At 36.3% G+C, this 13378-nt stretch overlaps 1 protein-coding gene across 1 annotated transcript; it reads right to left on the bottom strand.

Moving 5' to 3' along the window:
• Window positions 1-9407: 9407 nt before the first annotated feature.
• Window positions 9408-10367, bottom strand: MC2R (melanocortin 2 receptor; the record flags this gene model as incomplete). The annotated part of the gene is made up of 1 exon (XM_083358175.1): window positions 9408-10367. The coding sequence occupies one exon, from the start codon at window positions 10365-10367 to the stop codon at window positions 9408-9410; it is 960 nt and encodes a 319-aa protein (XP_083214301.1).
• Window positions 10368-13378: the final 3011 nt, after the last annotated feature.

Genomic DNA, 13378 nt, shown 5'->3' with positions numbered 1-13378 from the left:
CCAGGATCGATTTTGTATTAGTTACTAATGATTTTTTTCCTAGGATTAAGAAAATCAAGATTTGTTCAAGAACTATATCTGATCATAGTCCAGTATGGTTGGAGATAGAAAAAGATAATGGAGATAGACGGTCTTGGCATTTAAATGAAAATTTGTTTAGATTACACGAAAATGTGGAAGAGTGTAAAAAACAGATGAAAGAATTTTTTAAAATTAATATGCATAAAGGTACTTCTATTGAGATAGTTTGGGATGCAAGTAAAGCTTATATGAGAGGTGTATTAATATATTTGAATAATAAATATAGATGTAAACTGGAATTTAAGAGGAAAGAATTAGAGGAAGAAATTAAGGAAAAAGAAAAGGCTTTAATTTTGAATCCATCTGATGGGAAGATCAAAGAGGTAATTACTTTATTAAGGGGTCAGTTTGATACGTTAATGGCAGATCAAGTGGCAACTAACTTACGGTATGCTACACCTAACACTTTTTGCAATGCTAATAAACCGGGTAGATGGTTAGCTTACTTGTTAAGGAAGAAGCAAAGAGCTTGTAATATAGATAGAATAGAACATAAGGGTAAAGTAGTGTATCAGCAGAATCTTATTAAAAAGACTTTTGTTGATTTTTATTCTAAGTTTATTTATTTATTTATTTTAATTCCATTTATATCCTGCCCTTCTCCAAAGACTCAGGGCGGCTTACAAGCTTAGCAGTAAGTTGTGTGCTAGAGATAAGATTAGAGATGTAGATATAAATGAATATTTGATAAAAGCCAATATTCCAGTTCTTACGCAAGAACAAAAGGAAGGAATGAACCAATTGATAACTGATGAAGAAATTTTTCTAGCAATTAAACAATTAAAAGTGGGTAAAGTGCCGGGAACTGACGGTTTGACTGCCGTTTACTATAAAAAATTACAGTTAGAAATGGTGGAACCTTTAAAGGAACTGTTTAAGACAATTCAATTGGGAGGAGGGGTACCTCCATCATGGAAAACTGCTTTTATTTCGTTGATCCCGAAGGAAGATCAGGATGCCACCCAAGCCAAAAACTACAGACCAATATTGCTTTTAAATACTGATTATAAGATATTTGCAAAAATCTTAGCTAACAGATTAATGCAACAAGTGATTCATAGTGATCAAACTGGATTTATAAGTGGTAGACAAATGAAGAATAATGTGAGACACATTGTAGATCTATTGGAATTTTTGGAAAGAAATAATCAGAGCCCCACAGCGCTGATCTTTTTGGATGCTGAAAAAGCCTTTGATCAATTGGATTGGCAATTTTTGATGAAAGTACTAGAGAAAATGGAATTTGGGGAAAATTTTTTACAACCTATTAGGCAATATATCAAAAGCAAACAGCCCGTATTATAGTAAACAACAGTTTGACAGAACCATGTAATATTGAAAAGGGCACAAGGCAGGGGTGTCCTCTGTCACCTTTATTATTTGTTTTAACATTGGAAACATTACTGATTAAAATACGAGAATCGAATAAAATCAGGGGAATCCAAATAAGAGATCAGGATTATAGACTGAGGGCATTTGCGGACGATCTGGTTATTACAGTAACTCAGCCAGATTATTCAGTTGTAGAATTGATGGAGATAATAATGTTATATGGGAAAGTTTCTGGATTTAAGATAAACATACAAAAATCCAAAATATTGTCTAAGAATTTGACTGTATCACAAAAGGCTGTTATAGAAGAGCTAACGGGATTTGAAATAGTTAAAAAGATCAAATATTTGGGGATATATCTGTCAGCCTCAAATGTGAAGTTATATAAAAATAATTATGAAATGTTATGGGGAAAAATACAAAAAGAATTAGATAGTTGGAAAAAATTACAATTATCTTTATTGGGAAGAATTTCAGCAGTAAAAATGAATGTTTTGCCAACATTTTTATTTTTGTTTCAAATGATACCTATACTTAAAAAGGATTCAAACTTGGAGGAATGGCAAAAAGGAATTAATAAATTTGCTTGGGCAGGGAAAAAGCCACGAGTTAAATTTAAGATAATGCAAGATACGCGTGAAAGAGGTGGTCTTAAAATGCCTAATTTTAAATTATATTATGAGGCTGCTGCTTTGTCTTCGATAAGTGACTGGTTTAATTTAACACAAGGGAGATTATTAAATCTTGAGGGTCATGATTTGTTATTTGGTTGGCATGCATATTTATTGTATGATAAGAAGGTGGATAATGTGTTTAAGATACATATTTTAAGGTATGCTCTGTTGCGAGTTTGGAAAAAGTATAGACATAAGTTAAATTATAAGATACCAATTTGGGCAATACCTAAACACACAATAGAAAATATAAATGTGGGATTTAAACATGATGAGACTACATATAAGGAAATTTTAAGTTTAGAAAGGAATGTATGGCAATTAAAGCCATATAATATCTTAAAAGAAGAAAAGATTGTACAAACTTGGTTCCAGTATGGGCAATTACAGGCAAGATGGAAAGAGGACCAGAAAGTTGGTTTCTCGATGATTGATGAAAATTTGGTAAAACAAATTAGAGATCAAGGTCAAGCACATATAAAAAGGATATATAATGCATTGATAGAAATTGACTCAGAAATGGAACTTGTTAAAGATTGTATGATAAAGTGGGCCCAGAATTTTCAAGAAGTTATAACAATGGACACTTGGGAAAAGATTTGGGTTAGAAATGTAAAATTTACACAGGCCCAAAATTTAAGAGAGAATTTTTATAAAATGTTTTATAGGTGGCATTTAGACCCTAAAAAATTAGCAAGTATGTATCCGAATTGCCAGCCCAAATGTTGGAGGTGTGGCTGTGAGGATGCAACGTATTTTCATATATGGTGGACTTGTAAAAAGGTTAAAGCTTTTTGGATTAAAATCTGGTGGAATATGCAAAAGATATTTAAGAAAAGGATAAAGTTTTCTCCGCAGTTGTTTTTATTGGGTATTATTACAGATACTACTGTTATAGATACAAAGTTGATGTTGAATTTAATTACGGCAGCGAGACTTTTAGTAGCACAATATTGGAAGAAGGAAGAACTGCCGACTATAGAAGAGTGGACTTTGAAAGTGTCTAACTTGGTGGAAATGGCAAAGATTTTAGCATATTTGAAAGATCAATCGCAACAGAGATACATTGTGGAATGGAGTAGATGGATCGAATATATTCAGAGTAAATATGGGACTAAAAAGTATCATTTAGCATTTGAATAAGTAGCGGATTTTTATGACGTATAATTAGTTAGTAGTTATTTTATTAATATTTTGACTATGGAGAGTTAAAGTGTGATAAAATTTAGTGTTTTATTATTGTTGTTAGCTTATTTTAGATTATGCTTGTTTGTATTATTATACCCTGTATTCAGCTCTGGGAAATCGGGGAGGGGGGAGGGTAGGGTAGGGTTGGGGGGGTTAGGGAGAGGGGAGGGGGAGGAGGGTTTTTTTTGTATTCAAAAATGTATCGTAAAACTTTTCCATAAAAAATACTTTCAGCAGGATATCTGCATTGATTCACATTTCTGCTAGATTCAGTGTCCTAAAACTGTCCTCCTTGTGCATTGGTTTTCTGATTCTTCAAGAGATTGGTGCTCAGGGATGAAAGGACTGTGGCTGAGGTGATGAGATGGGTTTCCAAACAAGAACAAATGGCATGAGGCCAACACGAATGACTTTGCTGCCCTATCCAATTTGTTGTTTGCTTCAGCAAGCTTTTCAGTGTCCAGTGTAGACTATGGTATAAGGCTTCTCATTTTATTCCATATGAATACTACCGAATAACTTTACCAATATAAACAATATCAGTCTCTCTGAAGTATTAGTTTCTGCAGCCTTTTGCCCATTTGGAAATTTGATAGAACATTATGGGCAATCTACGAAAAAGAGCATCTTATTTGATATGGTCTTTCACAAAACATCCATTTTCTAATAGGCAAACTAGTGATGTTTTACTGTATCACTCTTTCTCTTGTAGACAGACAGGATGGTCTCTACAACCCACATTGGTTCTTGCCATTTTTCTGACAGATGGACACCCTTCTAAACAAAGCATTGGCTTGAAAACATGTTGATTTCCTAAGAAATCTTGCAGTACCCAGAAACCTAAAGCTGGCATTGATTGTGCAGCATTCCCCATTTTTTAAAAAGTTAAAGGACAAAAAAAAGAATATGGAGCTAAGCAGATGCTAGCAAAAATGTCATCAGTGCTTTGATCTATAAACGTTAGGTCCTTCCAATTACTGAAACTCTTTTCATTATGCACTATTTTATGTAATTATTGTTAGAGAAGTCAAATCTGTGAAAAAATAGTATTGTACTTCTCTGTTGATGGTTTACAGGGAATAGGACAATCATGTGAATTTTAAAAAGTACTGCTGTCATACCAATTGCTAATATTGACATAGCTTATTCTCAATAGATGACATACTGTGCTTGAACACTGTTCAGAGTTTTGAAAGAAAAATATCGTGATGATTTCCATGAAATATCTTGGTAAGATTAATTGGAACAGTTTAAGGAGGTTTCACAGGTTTCATTCATTTAGAGCTTGATGAAGTGATTAAATACATATTTTTAAATAACATACCCAAATCAATCCAAGCAGAAAGGAAGGGAAGAAAAGTGCAAAAAATAACTTCATTGTAGGAATATTGACCTGATGATTTCAGGTAATGTTACTTCAACGATTACCTCCAATTTGCAACATAATTTTCAGGACACTCTAATAGAGAGTAAATTTCATTCAGCTAAAGTTGTATCTAGAAAGTGTCATCACAGTAAAGCTTATCAGGACATTTGACATTAGTAGTTCAATGAAACTCAAGATTACCAGCTCTTTTGGCATTAAAAAAACCTCACTCCAATAGGATCCACCAGCTTTAACATCTAGGCCATCATCTGAAGGAAAGACAAGAAAAGGGACTGCTTGTTTAATTGGTTTGGAGAACAACTTTTGAGCCATATGAACTCAACAAAACTATTCAAATTGGAAATTGTTAGCCTATCAGCTTGGAAAAATTCTTTGCTCAAAATCTTCAAAATCTCAATATTACTCATGGATGTATAATTTCTCAGTTAGGAGCCATTACCTCATTATACTTTATACGTTTATGTGACAGAACTCTTGGAATTAAAATAAAATTTGGTCTCACAAAGAAGTGTATTTCTCTGTGGAGGGAAGTTGTCTTTTGATAAAGTTGTGTTTATTTAATACAGACATATGTTTGGAATAAAAATTTCCTAAAACTATTAGGAATAGATTTTCATTGAGTATAGACAATAATTTATTCTAAATTTAATTTTTTACCTCCAAATCAATATAATAGATTTTGAATTGCTACTCACAATTGGATAAACTATTCCTTTATTGGATGGGTATAATAAAAGATTAATGACCTTTTACTTTGGAGAGGGAAATTCTAAATAGATTGAAAATGCCAATTCCTAAAACTCAACTAATAGCATTCCTTTCCAGTCTCAGTACTCTCACTTTTCCCAAAAAGCTGTGTAACAGCTTTCTCTTATACAGTGCACTCTATCTTACATGTACAGTACTCCTCTTTTTACAAGACTGCTCTCTTTCCTGTTTTTACATTTCTTTTTGGCTCAGCCAATATAAATCTTTCATTTTTTCCCCCAAGTGAACCCAGGCAAGAGCACCCAAAAGAAAATATTTATCACAGAGAGCAATACAGAGTAGTAGTCCATTGTACATTTGGATGCATACACCTCTACCAAATCCAGCAGATGTTTTCCACAATGGGTGCTTAAATTTAACTAATTGAAATGTTTGCTAATTGATCAATTACTTTGATTGGTGTACTTCTGCTTCAAAGCAGGCAGAGGTTAATTACTTTCAGTCGTCCATAATGAGAATTTCCAGAACTCTGTGTAGAGGCAATTTAATTATGCAGTCTATGAGGCACAGTCTTGCTGAAGAACTTCACAAATGATGGTCATGGTACATAAAGGAATAATGCCTGAATTTTGAGGTACAAACTGGATGTTGTCATAATGAATTGCTGTCCATACTTGTGAAAATTTATACACTAAAAAAGTAATTTCTGAGGTGCATTGTAATAAATGGCCTGATAGCAATTCAGTAAACACTTTCATAGCCCATAATCTGCAAGAAACTCAATAGCAGTTTTGTGACCTTTCTGTTATTGTACTTTTTCATCTTCAGATACAGTTTAAAGAATTTTATTCATCATTGTGAGGAATATAATACAGAACAAATGAACAGTTTTTATTACCCCTTGCCAACAGCTTCAGCCTTTAGGATGCTATTTATAAGAAATCAACTCAAGGGTTATGTTATCCATAGATGAAAGAGTAGCTACTGCTGAGAAACAGAAGGCTTTTGGAGTTAGAAGGATATGACCTGAGATTTGGGTGGCATGGATAATTATGGTATGATAAAGTGAAGGTTAAGGTGGATTTTAAAAATCATTATGTTAGATGTATCATATTGAGAATATGGAATAGATACCAACTCAGGTTGCGCCTGAAAACACCTTTCTGGATCTCAGCACAAGAAGCTGTTTGGATGAGAAATATTAAGTTAACCTGAAATAACCAAGAACATTTTTATCTGGGCATATATTTTTTTTGTTTCTGCTTGGGTTCTTTTATTCTAGATATCTAAGATGAATATAGCAGGTAGTTTGTAAAATATTTTGTGATATTTACAGTTCATCTAAGAAGTACCGTAGTTTCCGGCGTATAAGATGACTTTTTAACCCATGAAAATCTTCTCAAAAGTCAGGGGTCGTCTTATACGCCGGGTGCTGAAACTTTAGGGACAGGGCTGGCTGGAAAACCTGGAGTGGATCTTCCATTTAGTCTGTGCAGGGAAAGCGGGACCAAGTGGAGTAGAAGCTGTAGTCTGTGATTTTTTACAGGCTGGGGTCTGGGCGTCTTTCCTTCTAAAGTTGAAGAGCAGCTGTAGGCAGGTGGGGAATTCCGTAGCCAGAGCAGCTGCTTAGCTCTAAGGACACATTTGACTCAGGAACTGGGCGGGCTGGCTGGAAAACCTGGAGCGGATCTCCCATTTGGTCTTTTTTTTAAAAAATCCCATTTATATCCCGCCCTTCTCCGAAGACTCAGGGCGGCTTACAATTTAAAGCACAAATCAATGTGCTTAGCAATAGCCTTCATTCTATGTATATGCCTGCTTATTAGAGCTTTCACCCGCCCCCCCACAAGCAGCATTATTACAAAGTCAGCTTATTGCTCCCAACAATCTGAGTCCTTATTTTACCTACCTCGGAAGGATGGAAGGCTGACTCAACCTTGAGCCTGGTGGGATGAGAACCTGCACTAATTGCAGGCAGCTGGTGTTACTTAAGGCTCTGCGCAGGGAAAGCTTTAGAGTGAATTAGGAAAAGTGAAAAAGTGAATTAGGAAAATAGGAAAAGGGTTGCTGGAATTGGGTACGTGTAGTTTAATGAAGAGAAGGGTGAGGGGTGACACGATAGCAGTGATCCAATATCTCAGGGGCTGCCACAAAGAAGAGGGAGCCAAGCTATTCTCCAAAGCACCTGAAAGCAGGACAAGAAGCAATGGATGGAAACTAGTCAAGGAGAGAAGCAACCTAGAACTAAGGAGAAACTTCCTGACAGTTAGAACAATTAACCAGTGGAACAACCTGCCTCCAGAAGTGGTGAATGCTCCAACACTGGAAGTTTTTAAGAAGAGACTGGACAGCCATTTGTCTGAAATGGTATAGGGTTTCCTGCCTTAGCAGGGAGTTGGACTAGATGACCTCCAAGGTCCCTTCTAACTTATTATTATTATTATTATTATTATTATTATTATTATTATTATTATTATTATTATTATTATTATTATTAAGTTTAATCCACTTGCACTGTTTTATGTTTACATGTTTGATGACAAACAGCCTTATGTTTATAAGTGACAGTTTTCCTACTAAGTACCTGCATGTCATAAACATTTGAATTAAAATTACCATATTAAAATCAAATCTGATGTTTTTTTATTTTTATTTGGTGTGTGTTGGAAGAGGGGTAGTCTTATACGGCGAGTATAGCCCAAACCCTATAATTTAACAGGAAATGTAGGGGGTTGTCTTATACGCCCAGTCGTCTTATACGCCGGAAAATACGGTAACAAATATTATAGAAAGTGTTTTATTCAGTGATAACAATTTGTTATATTCATTGTTTTATTCATTGAAATTTGTTTTGTTTTATTCATTGACAACAATTTTATTGATGTTATTTATTGACCATTTTGTCCATTGTAATGTTCCTCTTATCAAACCTGTGATATTTTAAATAAGAGATAACACAAATAGTGCGATGAGGGTGATGACGATAATGAGATGAAATGACGACAACGACGACAACAACAACAACAACAACAACAGTAGTTGGGTCAGAGACAGATAATAATTAAGGTGTTAATTTCTTTAAAAAAACAAACCCACAGTACAGATAATTTATGTCACCTTATAGCCACCTCTTTATGGAAAACCATCATTATGTGAGATAACAAATTTATTTAGCCCTTTGACTTGTTTCCTTAATGACTTCTCAGGTATCTATGGCATATCACCCAGGAAATGACTGTAGTAACATATCCCAATGTGTTCCCAAGAATTTGGTACAGAGGGAGGGGATGCCTTTGTACATGGAGGTAAAATATATTAGTCATGACTGTTGGTCAGTATATTTTGGAGATATTTCTTATGTTTCCTGAATGTTGATCCTAGATTATAACATGCTCTATGGGTCTGAAACCTGGCTATTCTTTAGCAGTACTGAAGCTACTTTCTTTGATTCTGCAAATCATTGATACATATTGTTTTTATAAGAGGAAGATGGAACCTAAAGCAAAGGGGAACAAAAACATATTTTACAATTGGATTCTTGTTTAACAGCTGCATATAGTGCAATGTACAGATTTGAGCAAAATCCTGTTACTAAGTGGAAAAAATAAAGGATAAAGCTCAAATAATTTCTTAACTGGTTACAGAAAACATGTGCATTGATCAGCAGTCAATAATATAGCAACTTCAGTTGTAATTCCCTAATACTGCAGACTCCTTTGGCAAATTCTAAGGAATTTCATTATCTATGTACAAAGATCTGAGTGAGGCCACATCTGATGGCAGTCTAATTACTGATGTTAAGCTTGGGGGAGCAGCATTGATAATTGACATGTTTAGATCCTTTAGAACAGGGGTCTCCAACCTTGGCAACTTTAAGACTTGTGGACTTCAACTCCCAGAATTTGCCAGCCAGCGTATGCATATGCTGGGAGTTTAAGTCCACAAGTCTTAAAGTTGCCAAGGTTGGAGACTCCTGCTTTAGAATCCTTGAGATCTTACATGATAACTTGCTCACTGGAGTTTTGAATTTCTAGTAGCTAAGCCCAGCTTGGCTGCCAGCAGCAGAACAATCTTTTAAAAGTACTTCTCAGTTCTGGACTTCGAAATGCATAAATCATGGGATCAATGACAGCATTGAACATGATTAACATACCATTGATATGGAAGATGGACAAATAGCAAACACAGTAAGGGTTTTCGGGGCAAAACCGTATCAGAAGCATGTGAAGAACGAAGGGAGCCCAGCAGCAGAGAAAAACACCAAGTAACACGGTTAACGTAATGGCTCCTTTCATGTTAGCTCTCTGGTGGACAGAACTTGCAGGCATCAAGGCAATCTTTATGGCATGGGAACGGGCAAGTAGAAACATATGGATGTAAAGGCAGAGGATAAAAATGAGCATGAAATAAAACATTGCTGAGAAAGATACAATAGTTGCCGTCTCATGGGAGAAAATAACCACTGCTATGCCACTCCCCGCACAGAAAGCCCAAATCACCAGCAAAATCAGCAAAGCCCGCCTTTGAGTCATGATGTTATGGTAACGCAGTGCATAGAATATCGTTATATATCGGTCAGCGGCAATGGCTGAAAGGCTGAAAATCGATCCCAGTAAAGATAAAATAAACATGAAATCTATAATATCATCCAGAGTTGTTGCCATCTTTCCACGACATGGAAGGTATCTCATTTTGCAAAATATGATATAGAAGATATTCTCCAGAGTCTTGGACAAACTTCCTAACATGTCTGAAACAGCTAAGCTGCAAATGAAAATGTACATGGGGGAATGGAGATTCTTATTCCTCCCTACTGCAATGAGCACCAGCAGGTTCTCCAGGATTCCTACCGTAGCAATGGTGAAGAAGACTTCCTCTGGCACAACAATTGTCATGCAGTCGGAGATGTTCAGTGATGGCTCACTGTGGTTTTCAAAGACATGAATGCTTCTCTCCTCCAGAAGTCTTATTATTTCAGAAGCTGTGTTGGTCTTCATCTCCTTAACCTTTTTGATTTGAGGGTGGGGGAGGGGATAAGGATGGGTGGGTAGAGAGAAATGCATGACAGTTACTCTGACCTGATTAGGCAACTGCAAATAGATCAAGCTGAACATCTGATTCAGCTAGCTCTGGGAGAATTGCTGTGAGCTGATTGATCAGTAATAGTCCTTTTCATATATTATCCTTGAATAGAGAATGGTAAGATATGCCGGCTTATGGAATGCCTGCATCAGTTTCATCCCCAAGAGCGGCATGGGATGCACACACAGTTGCAGGATTTTGCCCACTTGGCCCACTTTCCTATATAAACAAAAGGTTTGATTTGGATTGTTTTATCTGGATTCCAAATTCTCTGGATTCTTTAACAAACCTTCAGATGAATGCTCATATGAACCCCTTTCAGATCTTCCTTTGCTATCTAGAAAGATCAAAGCAAATTATAAGACTTTCTAGTTACAGTTGACCCACTCTACTCATATTTAGCCAGACTCAATCAACTAAGTATATTTAGGATAAAATGGCAAGGGAATGGTGCTTAACATACTACCTAGCTTAATTTTTCTGGGCAAAACCATCATGTGTATTATTATTATTTATTTATTTTAAAGATGTACATAGTTGCCCATATTATAACACCATCTCTGAGCAGTGCATAAAACAATAAAAGCAATAGAGGCCCCATAAAATGAAAACCATGAAATGTACTATTAGCCTCCTGGATGGGAGAGGAGGAGAAGGAATTGCAATGAAAAAGAATGAAAATATAATTTCTCATTCCTTCCCCCTCCAGAGGTCTATTGTAGAGCCCAACAAGTTATATCAAGCCCCATACCACAACAATATCACTGCACAAGACCGCCCCCCTTACATCCTTGCCTTACACTCTGGGGAGCTTGGGTTTTGTTGTACTGCACTTGCTCAGACATGGGAAAATCACATCGTATTAATTGCTTGTTGACAAAAAAATAGGCCTGACACTCTTCTCCCTGCATTCATGTAAAAGTTGCTTTATAGGCTTTTTCCATGAATAGGTCAAGGACCTCTTCAGAATGGTTCAGGTTGGACAACAAGCCTCTTTGGAAACCAGATTGACTGACTTAGCTGTAATAAAGCTGTTTTCAGTAAACAAACAGTAAACAATAAAACTTAATCCCAGTAGAAGACTATGATCCAATGGGCCACCCAAAGCAGGGATAATCTTCTGCCTTTTCTGATATGCCCAGGGTTTGCTTCTTTATTCATGTTTGACAAATTCAGGATAGAAAAGTCTGCAAAAATAATGGCTTTGTAGGAATTAAGTGGGAAACATAGAGCTATAAGTTCAAGAAATCATAACATAAAAAATAGAAATATTTTTGGTTGAGGGAGAGAAAATCTTGAAAGACAGTATTTATCTGCCTGAAAATTAAAATGGAAAGGGCCTTTTCTTTGAGGCCAGGTCAGCTGGTGAATCAGAAAAGCTTTTTGATGAAAAGCCAGCAGGCCAAATTATTCAACAGCTGCTTGTTGGAATAAAGCTAGGGGAAGCTGCAGTTCATCTGGATTTGAAGAGGGTGACTCTGTCAGGCTAGAGGTTAATTACATATTTGTTTTTCCTGCATAGGGACTCTTTTCCACAAATGCCATAGATATTTTTGTGCTCAATTCAAATTAATGAGAAAAAAAATTGAATTAGAGAAAACAAATAGATATTAAAAAGCAGAGGATGGTGATTGTATGGCTGACAACTAGAAATATACACATTTGTTTACCATTCTAAAGATTTTCATATTTCTAAGGAATGATTCCTCTGGAAACATTTAAAATTATGGCATACTATATAAGAACCCTCACAAAAAATGAGCCCTTTGAGATTGTCATTACAATAAAGGACAATTCGCAAATTCATTTATTAATGTCTCTAGTCCTGTGTATAGTGAGTTCATTATAGCATTGAGGCAGTTCATTTATACCTCAAAATGGAGGCAGATAGAAGATAATATGGTGTTCACATATCCTTTTTAGTAAGTATTTATGTGCAAAAATGCCTATAGATGTCCCCCTTTTGAGTTCTCTTTAGTCTCCTTTGTGTGAATAGTACATGTAAAGCAACGTAGGCTTTTTCTGATGTGTGAGTACACAAAGTAGGAAATGTGAGAGTTGTAATTGTAAGAACATCTTGGAAGTTACTACTGCAGTAACTTCTGCTTTTTGTGTCTGTGCAGATTCTCAGTCATCCAGACCATAGTTGTCTCAAAGATGCTTTTTTCTTCAAAAAGCAATTGGACTGTTTTTTCCTTGAAGAAGAAGAAGAAGAAAATGTTTCATTTCTCATCCAAGAAGCTTCATGGACATATAAGGTAAAGTAAGGTAAAGCTTCACCTGCACATATGTGCTAGTCATTTCCAACTCTAGGGGCCGGTGCTCATCTCCGTTTCAAAGCCGAACAGCCAGCACTTGTCCAAGGACATCTCCGTGGTCATGTGGCTGGCATGACTAGACGCCAAAGGTGCACGGAACGCTGTTACCTTCCCACCGTAGTGGTCCCTATTTTTCTACTTGCATTTTTATGTGCTTTCGAACTGCTAGGTTGGCAGAAGCTGGGATGAGTAACAGGCACTCACTCTGCTACGCGGCACTCGGGATTCAACCCGCCAAACTGCCGATCTTCTGATCGACAAGCTCAGCACCCTAACCCACTGAGCCACCACGTCCCTTCATGGAAATATAGGTACTGACAAAGAGGGCTAATGACCAGATGACTGCAAAGAAATACAATCAGTGGTGGAATTCAAATATGTGAACAACCAGTTCTCTGTGTGGATACCACTTCCAGAAGTCCATTCTGGGCCTGGGCAACAAAAAAATTAGCTACCGGTTCTGCCAAAGTGGTGCAAACCAGCTGAATCCCACCACTGATTACAATCCTTCCACCTGCCCATATCCTATCACTACCTATCCTTCCATCCCTCCCATCCGAATTGATTAGGATTCTTGGATGAGAAGCAAAATATTTTTGTCTTCTTCC

This window comes from Vipera ursinii (genome assembly GCF_947247035.1).
Source record: "Vipera ursinii genome assembly, chromosome: 3".
NCBI classification, from domain to species: domain Eukaryota; kingdom Metazoa; phylum Chordata; class Lepidosauria; order Squamata; family Viperidae; genus Vipera; species Vipera ursinii.
The sequence above is the reverse complement of the archived record's forward strand: the minus strand, read 5'-3'. Positions and strand labels throughout refer to the sequence as shown.